The sequence below is a fragment of the Vitis vinifera genome, chromosome 14 (assembly GCF_030704535.1).
Source record: "Vitis vinifera cultivar Pinot Noir 40024 chromosome 14, ASM3070453v1".
NCBI classification, from domain to species: Eukaryota; Viridiplantae; Streptophyta; class Magnoliopsida; order Vitales; family Vitaceae; genus Vitis; species Vitis vinifera.
Window position 1 is genome coordinate 1,142,373 of NC_081818.1, and position 23,900 is coordinate 1,166,272.

General features: G+C 34.8%; 1 protein-coding gene across 1 annotated transcript; it reads left to right on the forward strand.

The window, feature by feature from the left end:
* The first annotated feature begins 9,686 nt into the window (after positions 1-9,686).
* On the forward strand, positions 9,687-22,651 carry LOC100258052 (probable protein disulfide-isomerase A6). The gene is made up of 11 exons (XM_002282567.5): positions 9,687-9,971; positions 11,059-11,143; positions 11,770-11,867; positions 12,053-12,108; positions 13,658-13,775; positions 14,062-14,089; positions 14,199-14,290; positions 14,481-14,637; positions 14,725-14,849; positions 15,040-15,139; positions 22,198-22,651. Exons 1-11 carry the CDS (start codon positions 9,823-9,825, stop codon positions 22,261-22,263), a joined length of 1,074 nt encoding a protein of 357 aa, XP_002282603.1. The 5' UTR covers positions 9,687-9,822; the 3' UTR covers positions 22,264-22,651.
* Positions 22,652-23,900: the final 1,249 nt, after the last annotated feature.

Genomic DNA, 23,900 nt, shown 5'->3' on the forward strand with positions numbered 1-23,900 from the left:
CGACTCAACCGGCCAGGATACTAGTTGACCCATTCCCTTTGCCCGATGGAGGTCAGGTCGAGGAGTGCAAAAACACTTTCTCTCTTCCAATAGTCTTCCCTTCTTGGTCGAGGTATCCTCCTTCCCGATCGATCTTTGGTCGAGGCCTGGTTGAAGCAACGGTAATCTGCCAAAGCATTAAATGCTTCAACGGTTAGTGAACCGATCGACCCCCAACTCGACCAATTGAGACTGCTTTTTTTTTTCTTGGCCCCCAATGTTATAAACCTATAAATAGAGAGTTCCACTTTATTTATGAGATATAGAACACCTGTATTTATTTGTCTACCCATTTGTTCTTACCTTAAAAGCTCTAATTTATTTATTGGTGCATTAAATCTACACTTACATATCTTTTAGTGCACCTTTGTGATTCATCATAACTTTGATTTGTATTTGAGCTATCTTTGAGCTAGGTTGAGGGATTCATTCTTGTAAAATTGAGTGTTAAAACCTTCAAGTAAGTTGAATCTTGAAGAGATTGTGTAAGAGCTCATTGGAGCCGGAATCCAAATATAAAGGAGATTAGAAGCTTGGTTGAAGCTTCAAGTTAGTGGAACTCTCACTCGGTTACAAGCTTGAAGAGAGTGGATGTAAGCAAGAAAGTGTCGAACCACTATAAAATATGAGTTTAATTTCTCTAACTTTATCTCTTTATATTTGCTTTTATTGTGCTTGAATTTATTGTGTTAAAAAAGAATTTTAAAAACCCAATTCATCCCCCCCTCTTGAATGTTTTTCTCATTTAAGATTAGCCTTTATTTTCTCAAAAATAATTCACATCCCCCTTATTAAAAAAATTAAATGAGATACGACGAATATACAAATTTCTCATATCCACCCACTCCACCTGTTTAATTTTTTTTTAATTACATTACAATAAATATATTTTATAAATAATTAAAATATTATAATTTTTATAAGTCATTTTATTAAAGAGAAATTTTATTATTATTATTATTATTATATTCAAAAGAAAAATAAAAATTAATTTTATATCTAATTGGGATAGGTAGGAATCCAACAAACCAATACCAAAACTCACCCTAATCCTGCCCATGTATTTAAAAAAAAAAAAAATCTAAAATCCACACATAACTCATTTATTTAAATTTCAAACTCATAAAAAACAAGGAATAGGGCAAGACATGTATCCAAAAATCCATCTCATTACCATCCATAGAAGTTTTTATATGATCGATCCCTTTCATTTATGTGCATTTAATTAGATATTATATACAAGTTGTAGCCATTGAATTAAAAAAAAAAAATTATAAACCAATTAAATAGGGTTTAGTTAGAATTTTAATTTTGATGTATTAAATAACTAAAATAAAATATTTTGTTTTTAAATTCAATTTCAATATAAATCATTTAAAATAGAATTTAATTGAATATAATTTCCACAAATGATTTTTTAATTTTTTTAATCTCAAATTTTCAATAATAAAATATTTTTGATTAAAAATATATAATATTTAGTAAAAGAATTCAATAATAAAAATCTTTATTTTATAAAAAGAATAAATAAAAAATAAAAACATATAAAATTTTTAAACATCTCTTTTTTATTAAAAATATTCAATTTTTTTTTTTGTGTTTTTAAAAAATTTTATTATCAAATATAATGAAACGTATATATTTAAATTCTATTTCTAATTTTCCTTTATTTGTAGTAAAAAGTTCTTGTCCTGTTTTTTCATAATATTTAACGGGAATTAATCCTTCTTGAATACAATTCATATCAGCTCCTGAGTCTATTAATGCTACTATTTCCATTTCAAAATCTTCGACTATAAGTTTTACATTTGCATACCATATTTGAAAAACTATTTTTGATATTGTATTTATAAATGATTCTATAGGAGTTTGTTTATTAGGTATTATAATTCCCGAATCTTGATTATTAGAGGTTTCAACAAAATCTAATTTATATTGTATTACATTTCTAATTTGTTCATTTTCTTGTTTTATTTGCTCATTTTCTTGTTTTATTTGTTCATTTTCTTATTTTAATTGATCTATTTGCTTTTTTATTTTTTGTATTTCTTCTTTCAAGTCTTCAATGGTTATAGGCCTTTGAGTATTTTTGAATCTATTATAAATTTCATCCATTGAATATTGTGTAGGTTTAATTTGAATCTTATTTGAATCTTCCGTAAGAATTAAATTTTTTAAATTTTGTAAATAGTCTCTTTGTGTTTCTTCATCTTGAATGTTGTCTACAACATAAAAAAATATTTGCTTATCTACTTTTGAAGATATTACATTTATTGTTTTAATTAATTTTGTTTTTTCTTTATTTTCTGCTTTTGGTGTTTCATTAATTTCTCTTGGTTTTTCTATCTTTGTTGTTGATTTTGTTGCTATTGATGTTTCCTCCACCTCTCCCGGGGCAGAAGAAAACAAAATTTGATTAAATTTTGTTTCACTTTACTTTTCTTTTGAATTTTCATTTAACTCTTGATTAAATTTTGTTTCATTTGATTCTTCTTTTGATTTTTTACTTGACTCTTCTTGATTTATGATTTGTTGATCTAATAATTTTTTATTATGTAGAGAATTTTCTATTGCTTTTCTTGAGGTTAATGTTTCAATTCTTTTAAGGGGCTTCCTAAATTTGAACAACCAAAGGAAAAAAGGAATAGTGATCCTAACTTGTTGCATATATTTTTCATATTTTTTTCTTAAAACATTTCTAATTTGAGGAGGAAGTTGTTGAAAATAATTTATTTCTGTAGTATTTTCAGGAGAAAAATAATTTGATTTAATCAATTCTACTTCAGGAACAAAAAGATTTCTTTTAATGTTTCTTTTTCTAATGATATTTTTGTTTAAAGGAGGTTTATCATGAGAGAAAATATTTGACTCAGACTCTTATTCGAAAAGAGGAATTTTTGAAACAAAGTTTGACATATTTTTGAATTGATTTTCTATTTGATTCAATTCTTCATCTAATTTTGAATTATTAAATTTTATGTGATGACTATATAATGATGCAGGTAGTGATGCAGTTGATGATGCAGGTGATGAATTTGTAAATATGATTATCTCATATGAAGAATTTTCTGAATTATATGTAGAATTATTTGATGCATATGCAAAACTATCATGAGACCTAAGAGATCTGGAAGAACTAGCTCTACTAATTCCCTTTTAATATTCCTCATCGTCATAGAAAATAATCACAATTTTATCCTTAATCAATTTAGATAATTTCTTAAATAGAGACCACCACAAGCGGATCAACACGAGACTTACGCCCCTTCTGCCCTTCAAACACCGCTATCTTAGGTTGGCCAAACTGTTCATAGGAAATTCAATCCGAACTAAGTCAGGACTAAATCAGTGATTAATTACTGTTCCAACTCGTAACACCACTCGATTCTCAAGCAGAACGTGGCTCTGATACCATTTGCACCCAGGACATACAACAGTTCATGCACGTAATAATTAATTATGTCTAATAAACTCCAAGTATAAAAACATAAATAATTACTATCTAATTATGTCTAATTTATTGCAGAAATTTAATCATAAAAACACAGATATTTGAATATGAAATATTGTTTATTGAAAATATACCTTGATTACAGAGAGTTATTGATACAAGCTTGTTGACAATAGAGGGATGACTCAAATATATGAATACAAAGGACTATAACTTTAGAAAGAGGAAATTACAAAGGCAAGAGAGAGAATTTTAGAACACTCTTGAGTTCTTCAGCTCTCAAGTTCTCACTCTCCCAAGTTCTACCTAATAAAGAGAGTTGGAGTTCTATTTATAGGCGAAAAATTTCGGACTTCAGTCTGTCTTGAGTCTTCATTCTTGAAAATTTTTTGAAATCCGTCACGTGTAGAGACAACTGGAACCTTGGTGAATAAGGTCTGCAGAAGAAGGTAGGGAAATTTTCTCATGTTAGATGGCTTTGGAAGAGAATATTTATTCTATTTCCTTTCCCTTTCTCCACGTTGTCTTCAAAACTAAAGTGGGAGACAAAACCCACTATTCATGACTTTTGACTTGAGATTTTTTTTTTCTTGCATTCTTCACAATTCCTTATTTATATACTTTTTTTTTTTACTGGATAAATACAATGAGACAATTGTACAAATATACAGTTGTACAAAAGATTCTTGAAATCTTTTATCTGGATTGACCCATAAGTCCTCCGTAAATTATTAACTTAGGGTCTAAGTATGAATCATCTGATAAAACTGTGTCTTCAGTTTCTTCACTTTCTTGATAATCTCCAAACTGTTTGAGAGTTTGAATGAGTCCTTAACGATATTGCTCTAAATCAGTAGCGGCTGCTAATGAAACTTGACATTTGCTTTTAAGAGTAAGGAATTCTTCTTGAGTTGGTCCTTGAGAAAAACTTGATGAATCTTTTGAATTTGAAGATCCAGGTTTTGTTGAAATTATTTGCAAAATCTTCTGTTGACATACAAAATCATGATTGAATTTGTCCCACCATTTGATGCTGAATTCTCTAGAAAGAGATGATGGAAAAGGACGAGGTTGCTCTTGCTTAATGATAATATTCCATGTGAGAATCCATGGAATTCTTAATCTCAAATAGAACGTCAAGAGTCTCGACTGAGTGATAGACTGAGATTAAATATTACTCTTGTAGAAGTTTAATTTTTCTTGAATTTTAGGAGGAAATATGGAGTCTAGTAGACCAAATAAAGTCCACCATTTTTTAAACCAAGCATAAAATTTGGTATTACAATTTCTTGAGAATTGGATTAACCAAAAATGTTGGTAGCTTTGCGATAAAACATATTGTACTAAGCATCCATATAATCTACGTAATTGTAGCTCATGAGACGGAAATGTTGACTAAACGCATTGCAAGTGAAGGGTTTTTTATTCCAACCAGCAATGGTCATGACTTTGAGAATTTGACATTTGGAAAAAGCAATCCTCCGAGGATTGTTTTTATCAGTGTTATGAGTAATTTCAACTTAATTTGTGCCCACCAGGATGAACTCATAAAATTGATGAGTTTTCAAAGGATCATTGGAATTGAAGGTGACTCCTTGAGGAAAGATGTAAGGAAGAATTTTAGGAATTTCTTTATAATTGTACTCTAGCTCAATGAAAGCAATTTCTAAGGTTTTGGGTTTTTTGACATATTGACTAATGGAAAAATAATGAGAAGGAGAAAGTAATATTGAAATAGTGCTAGGACTGGATTGACTCTGAACATGAATATTTTTAGAAGTTGATTTAAAAGCTTTAATAAAACTTTTTGAAGGTTGAAGAGGATGAAAATCTAGACTCAGAACTTCAAAGGAATTTGATATTTGTAATGGAAAAGTAGGACGAATATTTGAAAATTTTGAAATCATTGCATATGAAGTTTTGATTTTCTTGGATGATGAAGGAAGTTGAGGCCTAATAGGAGTACCCATTACGATGGAGGAGGGTCCTTACCCTGCAAAAACTCTCGAGTAAGGAAGTCAGGAAGGAAATTCAACTCTTTTTTGATAAATTTAATTTCAAAATCAAAATTTGAAAGTAAAGTTTGTCATCTTGCAAAAATTTGTTTTGAAACTAAATTTTTAACATCTTTTTGTTAAATATCTTTTGCAACTTTCCAATCAATTTTCAAAAGAAAATTTTTGTTTATCAAATCACTTTGAAATTTCGAAATACATTAAACTATGGATAAAACTTCTTTTTTGACAATTGAATAATTTATTTGAGCTCCCAACCAGATCCCTGAATGATATCTAACTATATGCACTTGATTGTTATACTCTTGCTTTAATATGTCTCCATAACCTAAATTAGATGCATCTGATTTTACAATGAGCAATGCATTTGGATGAGGAATGCTAATGCATGGTAAACGTTTGACTCTTTGTTTAATTTTTTTGACTAAATTAGTATGATGTTCAATCCATATAGGTGCATTTTTTCTAAGTCTTTTGTATAAAGGTTCACAAATGTTTCTTAAATCTTTGAAGTAATCAGAGACATAATTTAAACAACCTAAAAATCTTTGCAATTGTTTTTTAACTTTTATTTCATCAGGAAATTTGTCAGCAAATTCTATTAACCTTTTAATCGGTTTGGTTTTCCTTGAAAAATTTCATGTCCTAAAAATCTAATTTTTGTTTGAAATAATTTCATTTTTGGAGTAGAACAAGTCATTTCATTTGCTTTAATGACATTGAAAAACTTTTTAAAATGAACAAAATATTTTTCTAATGAATCATAAAATACTAAAACATCATCCATGTATACAATTATGAACTGAAAATGAGGATTAAAAATATCATTCATAATATTTTGAAATTCAAAAGGGACATTTTTTTAGACCAAAAGACATGACATTCCATTCATAATGACCAAAAGGGATAGTAAAAGCAGTTTTGTATCTATCTTCTTCTTTGATTTGAACCTACCAAAATCCAGATTTCATATCAAATTTTGAATAAATTACAGAACTATGAAGTCTTTTGGGTAAATCTTGCTTATTAGGAATAAGGTATCTTATCTATTGTAATACTTTATTTAAAGGTTTATAATTAATGACTAATCTACGTGCACCTCTTTCTATCTCAGCAACATTTTGAACATAAAAAGCGGCACAACTCCAAATGGATTTTGAGGGTGTGATTAATTTCTTCTTTAATAATGAATCAATTTATTGTTTACAATATTCTAAAAGATTTTCATTCATTTGAATAGGTCTAGCCTTAGTGGGAATTTTAGACTCATCAAAATTTTGAATGTAAGACAAACTTATCTCATGTTTCTTTATGGACCAAAAAACATTTGGAAGATCATAACAAATTTCATTTTGAAAAAGATCTTGAATCTCTTTTATTTTATTTTGAACTCCATCTTCTAGAAGTTGTTCTTCTACCTTTTTATATTGAATCTCTTTTTGATAGAAAATTTATATGAGCTTGTTTTATTTGAATTAAATTTATCTTTTTATTTATCGAATCACTTTGGACTTGATGCATTTATTTTTTAGTTAATGGATATATGAAAGGGAAAAATATGGTGTTTCCTAATATTGGAGTTTTGATACCTTCATAATTTACTTGAAAATGGTAGAGTAAGGTAATAAAAAGAGTTCATAAGATTAAAGGTTCAGTCATATTTTGTACTAATATAAATTGAGTTCTAAAATAATAATTATTTTGACATATATGAACATTTTGAAGTTTAAATTCTATTTATAATTTTCCTTTATTTGCAGCAAAAAGTTATTGTCCTGTTTTTTCATAACATTTAATGGGAATTAATCCTTCTTGAATATAATTCATATCAGCTCCCGAGTCTATTAATGCTATTATTTCCATTTCAAAATCTTCGATTATAAGTTTTACATTTGCATACCATATTTGAAAAACTATTTTTGATATTGTAGTTATAAATGATTCTATAGGAGTTTGTTTATTAGGTATTATTATTCCCGGATCTTGATTATCAGAGGTTTCAACAAAATCTAATTTATATTGTATTACATTTCTAATTTGTTCATTTTCTTGTTTTATTTGTTCATTTTCGTGTTTTAATTGATTTATTTGCTTTTTTATTTTTTGTATTTCTTATTTCAAGTCTTCAATAGTTATATGCCTTTGAGTCTTTTTTGAATCTATTATAAATTTCATCAATTGAATATTGTGTAGATTTAATTTGAATCTTATTTGAATCTTCCATAAGAATTAAATTTTTTAAATTTTGTAAATAGACTCTCTGTGTTTCTTCATCTTGAATTTTGTCTACAACATCAAAAAATATTTGTTTATCTACTTTTGAAGATATTATATTTATTGTTTTAATTAATTTTGTTTTTTCTTTATTTTCTGCTTTTGGTGTTTCATTAATTTCTCTTGGTTTTTCTATCTTTGTTGTTGATTTTGTTGTTGTTGATGTTTCCTCCACCTCTCTCGGGGCATAAGAAAACAAAATTTGATTAAATTTTGTTTCACTTTACTTTTCTTTTGAATTTTCATTTAACTTTTGATTAAATTTTGTTTCATTTGATTCTTCTTTTGATTTTTTACTTGACTCTTCTTGATTTATGATTTGTTGATCTAATAATTTTTTATTATGTGGAGAATTTTCTATTGTTTTTCTTGAGGTTAACGTTGCAATTCTTTTAAGGGGTTTCTCAAATTTGAAAAACTAAAGGAAAAAATGAATAGTGATCCTAACTTGTTGCATATATTTTTCATATTGTTTTCTTAAAGCATTTCTAACTTGGGGAGGAAGTTGTTGAAAATAATTTATTTCTCAGTATTTTCAGGAGAAAAATAATTTGATTTAATCAATTCTACTTCATGAACAAGAGGATTTCTTTTAATGTTTCTTTTTCTAATGATATTTCTGTTTAAAGGAGGTTTATCATGAGAGAAAATATTTGACTCAAACTCTTATTCGAAAAGAGGAATTTTTGAAACAAAGTTTGACATATTTTTGAATTGATTTTCTATTTGATTCAATTCTTCATTTAATTTTGAATTATTAAATTTTATGTGATGACTATATAATGATGCAGGTGATGATGTAGGTGATGATTTGTAAATTTGATTATCTCATATGAAAAACTTTCTGAATTATATGTAGAATTATTTGATGCATATGCAAAACTATCATGAGACCTAAGAAATTTAGAAGAACTAGCTCTACTTAATTCCCTTTTAATATTACTCATCGTCATAGAAAATAATCATAATTTTATCCTTAATCAATTTAGATAATTTCCTAAACAGAGACCTCCACAAGCGGATCAACACGGGACTTACGCTCTTTCTGTCCTTCAAACACCGCTATCTTAGGCTGGCCAAGCTGTTCATAGGAAATTCAATCCGAACTAAGTCAGGACTAAATCAGTGATTAATTACTGTTCCAACTCGTAACACTACTCGGTTCTCAAGCAGAACATGACTCTGATACTATTTGCACCTAGGACATATAATAGTTCATGCACGCAATAATTAATTCTGTCTAATGAACTTCAAGCATAAAAACAGAAATAATTATTGTCTAATTCTGTTTAATTTATTGCAGAAATTTAATTATAAAAACACATATATTTGAATATGAAAATATTGTTTATTGAAAATATACCTTGATTACAGAAAATTGTTGATATAAGCTTGTTGATAACAGAGGGATGACTTAAAGTGATGAATACAAATGACTAGATTTTTGAAAGAGAAAATTACAAAAGTAAGAGAGAGGATTTTTTGGAACACTCATGAGTTCTTGAGCTCTTAGTTTTTTCTCATTCTCCCAAGAGGCTCTATTTATGGGTGAGAATTCGGACTTGAAACGATGTTTTGAGTCTTCAAAATTTTATTCTCCTTGTCTTCTTGCTTTTCTTTTCCATTACACTCCTTTTGAGTCATGGTGAAAGACAAAAAACACTATTCATCATATTTTTTTTGCTTTTTTTTTTAACATTCTTCACAATTCATTCTTCACATACTTTTCACAAATTTAATATATCTATATCCTGTCGGGATTTTATTTCCAATATAATATTGAATGATATTGGAAATGATATCTTATAAATATGTATTTATAATTAATATTTTAATTTTTTTATTGATAAATTTCCGTAAAAGATAAAATAATATTAGTAAGACAGATATCAGAATAATAGCGTCCCTCCGTTTTAGATTACCAAAAACGATGTCGTTTTACCAGAAAAATGTGTCTATAAATAAGTAAAAGATCAGCGCCTTCACCAGCTTGCTTCTTTTTCCTTCCTTTTTCCTTTTTGTTGTTTTTTGACATCAGAAAATATGTCGATCTGGTGGGCTCTGCAAACCCTAGCTTTGCTCCTGGTCTTCACCGCAGTCTCCGCGGACGACGTCGTTGTGCTCACCGAAGCCAACTTCGAGCAGGAGATCGGCAAAGATCGCAGCGCTCTCGTCGAGTTCTACGCTCCCTGGTTCGATTTCCAGTTTTTCTTTTTTCTGGATGTGATTTTTGGTTTTTGAGGTTGATGTAGTGTTGTTGGATGAGTTGATGTGCATTGATTTGTTGGAATGGAGTGATGTTGACCGTGTTTGGTTGGAGATCTGTTGCTTTTGAGCTCACATTTTTGGTCAACTTTGATCTGATCAGGACTGTGATTCTCGTCGACTGCGTGAATGGCTTTGAGATTTGCAATATTTGATTTATGTTTGGAAATTATTTGAATTTTCATGCTTAATTTTGAGTTAAATTCAGGCATGTTAATGATTTTTTTTTTCTTTTTCTGTTTGAGTTAAGAACATATCATTTTCTATGTAATTGAGCGATGATCTTTGAGAGCTGCTTTAGATGCGCTTCATTTTTGCTTATAGCTCTCTTGTTCCCGTCATTCATAGAAATGATTGACACGAGAAAACCAATATAAAAACTTTTAGAAGTTGTGTGGTGAAGTGATCATAAATTACATCCACTTTGTTTTTTTTCAGTATTAAGTCTAAAAATGGGTGTTGTGGTGTCAGAATTAGGTCTGGGACATGTGGGGATAACACTCTAGAGTGTGTGCCGTGCAGAATGCATAGTTGAAACAGTGGATGATTTCCTATTGGTGATATACCAAATTGAGTGAGGGCTTGGAGATCGTTAATGCAATTACACGCTTTTACAACTTGATTTTTTGGCTTCATATTTTTTCAGTGAGCTGTCAGGTGTGGGATTTAGGTTCATTTCAGTAAGCAAAGTTGAAAAAGAAAAAACAAATTATTAGAAAGGGGAAGTACTTTGGTTAGGTTTCTTAAGGCAGTAGTTCCAAAGACTTTATTTATTGGAATATATTTTATAAGTTCTATATTTTAAAATTTAGGCCTTTGGGTCTTAAAATAATTTTACTTTGTACCCAATGCTATCTTCTGGCTGAAGTTCAAATATACATTTTGGATTCTCAAAGCACTTCTGCTTCCTTATTTTATTTTATTTTTAAAAAATTTCCTTTTTTCCCCCTGATTTTCTCTCTCATTGAGTTGGTACGCGATGAAACCTAAATTATTGATTTTGTTCCCTGGCAGGTGTGGGCATTGTAAAAAGCTTGCCCCAGAGTATGAGAAGCTTGGTGCAAGTTTCAAGAAGGCAAAGTCTGTTTTGATTGGAAAGGTAAGATCTTTAGGTCCTAGTAACCTGACCATTTTTCAATTGGTTGTTGCTGTATAAATTATCATCACATCACTAGGATCTCATTTAATCATGTGTAGATTTCTTTCGTTCCTTTACAATGTTCATAAATAATGTGGAAAATCAAATAACTACTCTGTATTGGAAAAAAAAAGAAGGAAGAAGGGGACCTATCATCAATAGAAAAGGGCACGGGCAATGGAACTGAATCCGCTCGACTACTTGTGCTCTGGTTGGTGTCATGGGCGTGCTTGTCATTATAATGAATTCTGGTTCTTTTGCCCCGGAATTCATTTATTGCATATTAGCCCTTCCTGAATTCATTTATGGCATTTCCCTTTTCTCTTTTTCTACAATAGAAAAGGTGCAAAATTGTAACTGCTTTAATTTTGTTTTAATAAATAGAAATTGACTGAAATATTCAACTCATTGTGTTTCTTATCATTGTAAATATTTGTTCTTTTGCCTCTGAATTCATTTATGGTTTTTCCCCTTTCTCCTTTTCTACAACAGAAAAAGTACAAAACTGTAACTGCTTTAGTTTTGTTTTAATAAATAGGAATTAACCGGAATATTCAACTCTTGTTCTTTTACAATTTTTTATGTAGGTTGACTGTGATGAACACAAGAGCGTTTGCAGTAAATATGGGGTTTCTGGATACCCTACAATTCAATGGTTTCCTAAGGGGTCCTTGGAGCCCAAAAAGTGAGTTTATGCATTTACTTATTGGTTTTTCTCCTTTCTAATAATGAAAACATCTATAAGAATATTGTTCATACATACACCTGCTGCCCCTCACTCTGCACTTGATACACTTTTGTTGTTCCCATCCCTGGAGCTCTTGTGGCATCCACTTAGATGACTCTTAATTGAATTACATATTTTTTTAGGTATGAAGGAGCGCGTTCAGCAGAAGCTCTTGCTGAGTTTGTGAATAATGAAGGAGGTATTTGTCTATTTTGTAGAATTAATTGATTTGGTGATGCATAAAATTTCTGTCTGTCTTCTTGGAATGATGATTTTATTGCTGTTTTTTGGCTTTATTGCACAACATTTTTAAACAGATCTGATTGACTGTGTCTTAATTTACTTCAAGATCGATCAGTCCATTATTTTCACAATAACTTGCCCTTGACCAGCTTTTTGAAGTCAGAATCCCTTGCTACTTCCTTTTACTAAGGCTCCTATTGATTTCTAAGGAATTTTGGTTGTGCCTGACACGTGATACATGGAATGACATGGTTCCAACATCCTTTACACCCCAGCCATATCCAATACTTAAAGGCACTGAAACCAGCAACCGCACCCTACTTAGAGCCTAACAAATCCAAAAAATCTAACATTGACAAGGAATAATCTCATATAAACACTCTAACCCAGTCCTAGAAGAGATGCTATAAGGAATGTTTAATTGCTTGATCCCTATTTTCACAATTTTCAAAAGCTATACTGTTTCTCTCCCTCCAAATGGTCCAAAACAAACACAGTGGAGCAGCCATCCAAGCCCTGTCTTGGATCTGCCATGTTTTGGATGCATTGGGAGTGCTACAGTTTTTTTAATAACTTTTTTCCTTTCTTAGAAGGATTCCTCTTAATTATGTTTATTTTTTTCCTTCCTTTTCTGTTGTTATTTTGTTCATTTGTTTGTTTTATTTTTATTATTTTGTTTCTCAAATGATTTGGTGGTCCAGCAGAGGACTGTTGTATTCTGATTGATATGCAATTATACATTTATTTTATTTATACAATTTTGTTTTTCTCAAATGCCTTGGTGGTTCAGTGGAGGCTGTTTTATGTAGAGTAATACTATTGCATAATTTATATTAGTTAAAATTAAATCAAGGGTTTAGTAGTTTTTGCCATTCAATTTGGTCATGACTTGAGAACCAGTTGTCATTGGCTTCTGCACAATTTCATTCTGATGCAGAGGATATAGGATAACTTAGAATCTAATAAACCCATCACCATTTTGATTTTTCTGCTGGAGTAATTATTTTATAGCCTTCCTTAAGATGTGTTAGAACCAAAACATGGTAGAATGTTTTTCAATGCCTGTTAGGTTCTAGAATGTTTTCTTAGTGATCATATGTCCGCTTTACTAAACCTTTGCTTGGACCCCTATTGAAGCTATCTGGGGAAAAAGCTGGTATGACCAACATTTTGGAGATGTTAAAAAGTCCATAACAAGGGTTCTATAATAAATATTTCCCACGTGCTATTTTTTGAAAGAGCTGTTTATTTCTTCCCAATTACTTTTTATTATAAAATCTTTGAAGATAGGATATTTATATGTTTGGACATTATGTTTCTTGCACCCTGTGGTTAACATTGCAAATTTGCATAAAGAAAATAATAAACTTGTGTAACATGTGCTGGGCATCATAGTTCATTGCAGTCTAGATTTTATTCTCCATAAAATCTGCCATCACAAGTACTGACTGTTACATAATATTTAGTCAACATATTTTATGCACTAAATGCTGCTTTATATTCAGGGACTAATGTGAAGATAGCTGCAGTCCCATCCAATGTAGTGGTGCTAACATCAGATAGTTTTGATGAGGTTGTCCTGAATGAAAAGAAAGATGTGCTGGTTGAGTTCTATGCACCATGGTGAGAGTTCTTCTTGGTTATCTTTGCATAATGTTCTCTCTGCACTTTAATATTTTATGATTATCTAATTCAATAAAATTTTATTTTGACACAAAAATGAAATGGTGAAAAAAGGAATGAGTATTGTAACTAACTTGAAGGTAGTACAAAGCTTTTTTTACTTTTTAGTTAGATATAGATTGAATTGCTATTCTGCTTTCTACTATACTAGGTTGAGTTAATTCATCTGTCGAATTATTTCCCTTATTTTGCTTTGCACGTCTGAACTGTGCTTTTATTTTGATAGGTGTGGCCATTGCAAGAGCCTTGCTCCTGTAAGTTTGTTAGTACTCTTCTGGAGAAACTTTTGCCTGACTTTTGTCTTGTACCCTGATAAGTGATAATAAAGTGATCTCTGATTACTTTATTCTGCCTGTTGTGTAGATTTATGAAAAGGTTGCAACAGCATTTAAATCAGAGGGGGATGTAGTGATTGCTAACCTTGATGCTGACAAATACAAGGATCTGGCTGAAAAGTGAGTCTTTAACCCCCGGAAATATGGTTTGTGCATGTCCTTTTGTTATACTCGCATTGGATGACTGAGAGTTCATATCTGATGAAACCACTCCTCAATATACCACATGTGTCTGCATTATGGAAAAATATTAATTTTTGGGAAGTTTTTTGATTGAATTAAAAAGCCTGTAAATATTCTGCTAATGCAGGTATGGTGTAAGCGGGTATCCTACATTAAAGTTCTTCCCAAAGGGCAACAAAGCTGGTGAGGACTATGATGGTGGCCGAGATTTAGAGGACTTTGTAACTTTCATCAATGATAAGTGTGGCACTAGTCGTGATGGGAAAGGACAACTCACTTCCAAAGTTAGTAACACATTTATTCTGAAACTGACATCAATATGATATATTTTCATTTCCTGTGGTTTTTATAGTTTTTTTTTTTCCACATAGGCTGGCACTGTTGCAAGTTTGGATAGCTTGGTTAAGGAGTTTATTAGTGCTAGCGATGATGAGAAGAAGGCAGTCTTCGCTCGGATAGAGGAGGAAGTTGAAAAGCTTGAGGGTTCTGCTGCAAGGTTATCATTAGGGATTTATGGTTTCTATTTTTGTCGCATGATGTTGCATTAAAGTTACATGAACTTCTGTTGAAGGCAAAGTTGGTGGTTTTCATTTTACTATTTCCTATCAAAAACTTTGTGAAATGCAGCAGGGATTTTCATTATTCTTGATTTTTTAAAAGAAATTTGCCAACCTTTGTCTTTCCAGATATGGTAAGATTTACGTGAAAGCTGCCAAGAGTAGTTTGCAGAAGGGGGCTGACTATGCCAAGAATGAAATTCAGAGGCTTGAGCGCATGCTTGAGAAGGTACAATATCTGTTTTTTTTCCCCAATTTTATAATATCTCAAACTGATGCTCAGTAGTTTTATTTTAATTTATTATACTTTTTTTGTACTGGCATTGAGAGCCTATTAGTTTGTAGGATTTATGTCTATATGGATTGGCTAGAATTTTTACCATCTATGCCACCGTTAACCTGATAAACCCTCTTCATTCTTATCTGCCACTGGCTAGGAAGAGCACTTGTAGGATTAGCAATAACTATAAATGGCATTCTAAGTGTTACTCATTGAGATGCACCAGTGAACAGCTTTGCTGGATGCCTGGATAAGTTTCCTACTATCTTTCATACTCACATAGAATTGAAAATTACGATTTGAGTGGAACATCTCTTGCTTATGCTGTGGGATAAGGAAAATAGATACTGGAAAGTTCATGGAAATGTCCCATTAAAGTGAAGCCCAGTAGATATTTATTTGTAAAGACTGTTAAAGTAAAGCAAAGCCCAGTATGGTCCTAGGTGCACTTTAATAATTCCATTTGTCATCATCATTATTATCCGGTCGATATCAGTACTCATCTGTATAGCCTATAGATGAACCACCATCTCAAGAGTTGAATCCTGGACCTTCTTTTAGTGGGAGCCTGTCGATATCAGTACTCATCTGCATAGCCTATAGATGAACCACCATCTCAAGAGTTGAATCCTGGACCTCTCTTCTAGTGGGAGCCTGGAGATACCATTAAGTTAAAAAGGTTGTCAACCTGTCACCTTGTTTGAAACCACAAAAATGAAGAATTAAAATTAAATCAAAACTAAAAATTCATAACAAAATTTCACAGTTTCAGAGATAATGTAGAATAAGAAGCGTCGTGGTCATTTAATGATGTCATTCTTTTATAACATTTGATGAAAAATGGGTGATTGAGATTGGTTTCCTTGTTTTGAGGAGAAAATTAAGGCCATGTTTGGTTCTTGGAAAATTTGAAAGAAAATGTGAAAAGAATATAAAGAGGAAAAGTAAAGGGAAAGAAAAAATGAATGAAAATAAAAAATAGATTTAAAGTCAATAAATAATTTTTGTAAGCTACTTGAAACTCATTTCATTGAGTTTAACTCTTCTATATAAAGATTAAATAATTTTAAAATGTATCTGTTTCTGACTAATTTTAATTATATATATATTTTATTTCCTATGGTAAAACCAAATATGAGAATCATTTTACTTTGTTTTTTTTGGGTACTTTTTGGGAACTAAACGTAGCCTAAAGGAGTGAGTTTTCCCTGGTAGTGATGAAGAGAAGTTAGATGATGTATGGTGTTAGTATAATCAATGGGGAGATAACAGTATTATTAATAAGGAAAAACAAGAAGAAATGAGGGTAAGGGGAAGGCAGTGCACGGAGATGACGAAAGGGAGGTCGTTTGCAGATGCGGTGAAGGGTGGGTGGAACAAGGAGTCCAAGATCATACGAGTGGAGGTGGCTCGGGAGGAACTAAGTAGAAATCTCAGTAGACTAGAACATTGCTTGATCGGAAGCTGGAGTCCCAACATCACAACAGGGGTAACCTTGGAAACCTTGGGTGGGGAAATGGCCAAAGCTTGGGGTTTGAAAGGCAAGATGGGGATGGCGAGTATGGGAAAAGGACGTGTGCTGCTGGAATTCGAATTTGTGGAAGAAGCGAGACGGGTTAATCTATCAGGCATCAGGGCTGTGAGAGGTGTTCAAATGGGCTTGGAGTGCTGGGACCCAAACTCAGGCTGTTTGGAGGAAGGGGAGACAAGAAAGGAAGTGTGGGTGAGAATATTAGGGTTACCAATGTCGTTATGGGTTCCGTCGGTGCTGAAAAGGGTGGGAGATGCGTGTGGAGGGTTTCTCGACGTCGACCCTCAGACGGAGAGCTTGGAGGAGTTGCAGTGGGCCAGGGTCTTGGTCAGATCGGACGGCGAGACTTTCCCTGACACTCTAGAGCTAGGGTTTGAAGAGACGACATACTCTGTAACCCTATGGTGGGAGAGGATGCCGTCGATAAGGACGGAAGAGGGGAGAAAGCAAAGCCGGTGGAATCCATCAACGAGAGAGGTTGAAGGTGACGAAGCTTCACGCGCTGCTACGCGAGTGGAGCAGTTGGTGGGCGTGGAAACCGAGGCGCAGAGTCAGTCAGATGATGGGACTGACTGTCTGTCGCAGGACATGGGCCCCTCTGTAAAGAGAGCCCAGACGCGAGTGGGCTCGCCGCAGGGGCCTGGCTCCAAATCTGGGCCTACAGCTTCTGGGCTACTTCGGGCCTTTGGGCCCAAGTCACCTCCAGCTTCTGATGCCCCAAAGGGGGATCAGTCTGGGCCGAGGCTTCCTAATAGGTTGGGGCGGGGTGCAGGCTATGGTATGGGCCAGGCTCATAAGGGGAAATCCAATTTAGCCCAGACCCACCTTTCAGATAATGGGCCTCTTTTAATAACCCCTCCTTCTTGCTCCAACGGTCACTTTAAAGCTGATGACTTAGAGAAAGAGTTCACCAGATGCAGAGAGGAAGAAATGGGGAGAAGACAACAGCTGGACCCAATCAACCCGAGCGCTGAAAGAATGCTAGAAGAAGAAGCTGCGAGGTATGTCTCAGAGATAAATATGGGGGGTACCAGGGTTCAAGGGTCTTTCTCTTCTAATCTTCTTTGTTTCGGTCGGACTCCGGAGAGGGAGTATTACGACCATTCTGGGGGGAGAAGAGAAGGAATTCTGGTTGGAAGTGGGTCGCGAAGACCAAATACAGAAGATCATTCAGGAAGAAGGGAGGGCTGTTGGGACATGGTTGAAATCAGCAGCGATGACCCTACGGGTAGGAATTTGGGGTGGACTACAGACCAATGGGCTAGTCAAGAGGGCAGAAAGGAGGACCAGCTCAATTGGGAGGAAAGTAGCCTGATTAAGTTCAGCCACTTTTTGGGTTTCTCTACGGAAGGTCTAGAGAAGGAAATTTTGAACTTCTTAGGAAAAATCAGGAAAAGAAGGGAGAAAATAATAGACAAAGGACTACTGGAGACTACAAGATTTGAAAGGGAGCTTAAGAGATTGGAGTGCTCTGTTAATTATGAAGGGGACACTAGGAAGAAAGGCCCTCAACAGGGCAGAGGGATCCAAAGTTCAGTTGTCCAATGAATGTAAGACTTCTGAGTTGGAATGTGAGGGGCGTGAATGACAGGTCCAAGAGGAAAGTTATCAAGTCAGTTATCAGAAGCCAAAAGGTGGACCTGTTCTGTATTCAAGAAACAAAGATGCAAGTTATGTCTGAAGAGGTGGTGAGGAGTCTAGGGCCGGGGAGATATCTTGATTGGAAGGCTTTAAATGCTATGGGGACAGCAGGGGGTGTCTTGATTTGCTGGGACAAAAGATCTCTGGAATTGCTGGGGGTGGAAGAGGGCCAATTCTCCATTTCCTGTAGATTCAGGAATGTGGGAGATGGAGTAATCTGGGTGTTCACAGGGGTTTATGGTCCTTGTTCCAGAAAGGATAGGGAGTGTTTATGGGAGGAGTTCGGGGCAATTAGAGGACTGTGGGAGGACCCATGGTGTCTAGGAGGTGATTTTAATTCAACTCTATACCAAGCTGAAAGGAGTAGAAATGGGAGGATCACTTCAGCTATGAGGAGGTTTGCCCAGGTCATAGATGAGTTAGGGCTTATTGATATTCCCTTGCAAGGGGGATCCTTCACTTGGAGTGGGGGGCTCAATAACCAATCGTGGGCCAGGTTGGATAGATTCCTGGTGTCCCCCAATTGGATAGATCAGTACAGTAGGGCTAATCAAAGAAGATTACCTCGCCCAATCTCGGATCATTTTCCGATTTTGCTTGAGGGAGGTGGTCTAAGGAGAGGTCCTTACCCCTTCAAATTTGAAAACATGTGGCTCAAAGCTGAGGGGTTCAAAGAGCTGATAGAGGGGTGGTGGCAAGGGATAGTGGTTAGAGGAAGGCCGAGCTACAGGTTAGCAGCTAAGATGAGGGGTCTGAAACACAATTTAAAGATCTGGAATAAGGAGGTCTTTGGAAGGTTAGAGAAAAACAAAGCTGAAGCCCTTCAGCAAGTGGAGCGATGGGACGTAGTGGAAGAAGAGAGGGCTCTATCAGAGGAAGAGTTAGGCCACAAAAAAATAGCTAAGGAGAATTATTCAAAATGGGTGTCGATGGAAGAAGTGCATTGGAGACAGCTATCAAGGGAAATATGGCTTAGGGAAGGGGATAGGAACACGGGATTCTTTCACCGTATGGCTAATGCCCACAGGAGAGTCAATAATCTGATCAAAATTAAGATTAATGGGGTGAGACTTACAGAAGATCAAGAGGTGAGGGATGGAATAGTAAATGCTTATCAGCATCTTCTTTCGGAAAACGCGGATTGGAAGGCGGATATAGGGGGTCTTGTGCTGAAGCAGATCAGCCTATCAGAAGCGGATGCTCTTGAGCTTCCTTTCACTGAAGCTGAGATCTATGCTGCATTAATGGGGATGAATGGGGACAAGGCCCCGGGTCCGGATGGTTTCACTGTAGCATTTTGGCAAAATTGTTGGGAGATTGTCAAGGAGGATGTCTTGGATATGTTCAAAGAATTCTATGATCAGAATTCGTTCATCAAGAGCCTAAATCATACTTTTCTGGTCTTGATTCCGAAGAAAGGGGGGGCAGAGGACTTAGGGGACTACAGGCCAATCAGTTTGCTTGGGGGTCTTTATAAATTATTGGCTAAGGTGCTGGCCAATAGGCTCAAAAAAATCATAGATAAGGTGATTTCCCCTGACCAGAACGCCTTCATAAAAGGGAGACAGATTCTTGACGGCTCCCTAATAGCAAATGAGGTAATAGATTCTTGGCAAAAAAGGGGAGAGAAAGGCCTAATCTGTAAGTTGGACATTGAGAAGGCGTTTGATAATATCAATTGGCAGTTTCTTTTAAAGGTTTTGCATAAGATGGGCTTCGGATCAAAATGGATAGGATGGATGTGGAGCTGTATTTCTACCATCAAATATTCAATGTTGGTGAATGGGGTTCCAGCTGGTTTCTTCTCAAGTTCTAAAGGTCTTAGGCAAGGGGATCCCCTTTCCCCCTACCTATTTATCATGGGAATGGAAGTCCTTAGTGTGTTAATATCGAGGGCCGTTGAAGGGGGGTTCATTTATGGCTGTAGGATATGGAAAGGAAGAGGGCAGCCCGTAAACATAACTCATCTCCTGTTTGCGGATGATACAATTGTCTTTTGTGAGGCAAAGAAAGAGTCCCTGTTGTACTTGAGCTGGATCCTATTATGGTTCGAGGCCGCCTCAGGTTTAAAAATTAACTTGGAGAAAAGCATGGTCATTCCGGTAGGGGAGGTGGAAGGGGCGCTTGATATGGCTGCGGAAATTGGGTGTAAGGTGGGACAGCTGCCCACTGTTTATTTGGGGCTGCCCCTTGGGGCGCCTAATAGGGCCTCCTCCGTTTGGGATGGGGTGGAGGAGAAAATGAGGAGGAAGCTTGCTCTTTGGAAGCGTCATTTTTTGTCCAAAGGAGGGAGAATTACTCTCATTAAGAGCACGCTGGCCAGCATTCCTTTGTATCAAATGTCACTTTTCCGCATGCCTAAATCAGTGGCAAGAAGACTAGAAAAGCTTCAAAGGAATTTTTTGTGGGGAGGAGCCAATGGAGGGAATAAGGCTCATCTAATCAAGTGGGAGGTTGTATGTACGGATAAAAAGAAGGGAGGGTTGGGGTTAAGAAAGTTAATTTGGTTAAACAAAGCTCTCCTTGGCAAATGGATTTGGAGGTTTGCGCGGGCTAAGGAGGAGCTGTGGAAAAAAGTGCTTGAGGCTAAGTATGGGAAAGAGGAATTTGGGTGGAGAACAAAGAAGGCAAATGGGGTGTTTGGGGTTGGTGTGTGGAAGGAAATTCTGAAGGAGTCCACTTGGTGTTGGGATAACATGGTATTCAAGGTGGGAAAAGGCAATAAAGTAAGATTTTGGATTGATCCTTGGTGTGGAAACAACGTGCTGTCCGAAGCTTTCCCGGACCTCTTCTCCATGGCTGTCCAAAGAAGCGCCACTGTGGAGGATTATTGGGATCAGAATCTGAGTCAAGGAGGGTGGAGCTTAAGACTATTGAGGGACTTCAACGATTGGGAATTGGGGTTGGTGGACAATATGTTAGTTGAGTTGAGGAACTATAGAGTATCTATGGAGGAAGATTCGGTTTTTTGGAGGGGAGGAGCGGACGGGCTGTTTAAAGTTAAGGAAGCTTATAGGGTGTTGGTTAATGCTGATGAAGCGGCCTTCCCCCATAGCAATGTTTGGGTGGCCAAAGTTCCAACAAAAATTATTTTCTTTGCTTGGGAAGCTACTTGGGGGAAGGTTCTTACATTGGATAGATTGCAGAGAAGAGGATGGCACCTTCCTAATCGGTGCTTCTTGTGTGGATGTGAAGAGGAAACTATCAATCATATTCTTATTCATTGTACGGTGGCAAAAGGTTTATGGGATATTATTCTTGCTTTGTGTGGTGTACAGTGGGTCTTTCCTAATTCTGTAAAGGAGGTTCTTAGTAGTTAGAAAGGCTCTTTTGTGGGGAGAAAAAGAAAGAAAGTGTGGAAGTCCATCCCGCTTTTCATTTTTTGGACAATTTGGAAGGAGAGGAATAGGCTCGCCTTTAAAGGGGGTGTGTTAGCCTTTCAGAAATTAAAGACTTCGTTTGTGTATAATTTTTGGGGTTGGGCTAAAGTGTACATTGATATGGAGTCGAATTCCCTTATAGGTTTCTTGGAGTGGATAGCTTCCAAGTAGGGGTGGGGTTCTTTTGTTTTTTGGTTAAGGGTTTGTAGCCTTGTATACTCCCTGTATGCTCTTTGGCTTTTGCCTTCGTTAATATAATCGCTTACTTATCAAAAAAAAATCAATGGGGAGATAATTTTTTCTGTTATTGATGGTTATGAAAAATGTTGTTAATTCCACCACTTCCAAGGTAGTGCCCAGATCCTAATACCTGGGAACTAAAGCTGATTATTGTTTTGTGTTCATTTTGAATTTTACTTCAACCATTTATTTATTTTGGGCTTTTATTGGTGCAGTCGATCAACCAAGCAAAGGCAGATGAGTTCATTCTCAAGAAGAACATCCTATCAACATTTGCTTGATTGATCATTAATCATTCGAGAGGAAACACATTCATCTTTGCTTGGAGGTATCTGTAACACATTTCCCAAGGACCGGTTGCCTAGTATTTTTCAAGCTTGGGGAAAATACACTTTCCCTGTGACTCCCTCTACACTTCTTCTACTGCACATTTTTGGGCCTTTTAATTTTATAGTTGTAGAAGAGAAGGAAAGAGCACATGTGCTATAGTTATCAATGCATGGAAACTATTTTAATTACCTTAACACTCGTCCACAGCAACGATGCATGAAAATTGAGCTACTGAACAAGTTTTTAGTCTTTCTGAATGATCTGGTTCCAGCATGATATGCATGTGTTATTAGAGTCAAGGTCTTTCCCTCGATTAAATATAGCTCTAATTTTACCCAACTCTTCTTTCTGTTTTTCCATAGTGTCATTTTGGTGATGCCAATTTGATCAGCAGCATGCTCATATGGGAATGAATCCATGGCACCAAATTGAAGTCTTCCCCTTGGTTTCCAAATACAATTAATGTTGCTTATGATCTCACTTACAACCCGAATTAAGTCACATGTTTCTTTTGCTCACTTTGCTTCCTTTGGTCACACATATGGGTAAATTTCACTTACTCCATCGAGGTTCTCCAAGTCTTGAATTTCGTATTTCATGAAATATCTCCCTTATTTTGAATCAACAGGGAGGTGAATAAAATAAACAAATAAGGAGAGTTGAGGTATTTGACAGAATTTTAAATTAATACTGGTTAAGATTATTGAGCTTAAACCTGGAGAGGTAAGGTGAAATCATTCCCATGTATATTTTTCCTTCATTTGGAGGTGTGAGACCTGTACTCTCAAGTCGTATGTGGCCTCTAGCTCACTCTTACCTTGTGCAGAGTTGTTCCTTCACAAGATCACTAACTCATTCAGGTTTGGGCCTAAAATTACTGATTGCACAATTTTATTTTGTGAAGCATGTGTGACATACATGGCTCATTTGGAGTCAGTATCGACCCTATTTTTTTTTAAGTTCATAGATGCATTTTTGTGTTTTGTGCTCACATGGATTCATGTCCGGTGGATTCCCATGTTTTTATGATTTATTTTTAATACATGGATTCGATTTGACTTGGATTAAGTTTTCATAATCTGAATTCAATTTGATTTCCCTTAGCTAAGATAAAGACCGACCTAAATTTGATTTTTTTACTTTTTTGTTATTATTTTGAAATGTTGTGTCATTTATAAATTTTAATTTTAATATAATTATATAGAAAGAAATTTAAAAAACCATTGCGAAAAGGCTTGACTTAATCCAACCTTACCAAACTCAATTTCGTCTCACAATTAACTTGAGTCTAAACCAAGTTTAGAGATATAGGCTTAGGTCAAATATCTCTATTAAAGGTTAGGTTTGATCAAACAATACCACATGCAGTCCACGTAAAGACAATATAAGCTCTCAACATAGAAAAAGGAATATATAAGAAAATACTTTCGAACTTGTATTATTGCATACACAATACAAGAAACCATGGCTTACATGTTTGGAAATCCAAACCCATGCTCTCTGCCACCTGCCTTGGCAGTTTCTTCAGGCTTGCAACTTTTCCTTACATGTTGGTAAGTTTCCCAATCACTTTGGCCTTGCTTTAGGT

Coding starts and splice junctions, on each gene's coding strand:
- LOC100258052 (XM_002282567.5), top strand. CDS start 9,823: ATGTCGATCTGGTGGGCTCTGCAAACCCTAGCTTTGCTCCTGGTCTTC. Junction 11,868..12,052: donor GGGTCCTTGGAGCCCAAAAA/GTGAGTTTATGC, acceptor ATATTTTTTTAG/GTATGAAGGAGCGCGTTCAG. Junction 12,109..13,657: donor GTTTGTGAATAATGAAGGAG/GTATTTGTCTAT, acceptor CTTTATATTCAG/GGACTAATGTGAAGATAGCT.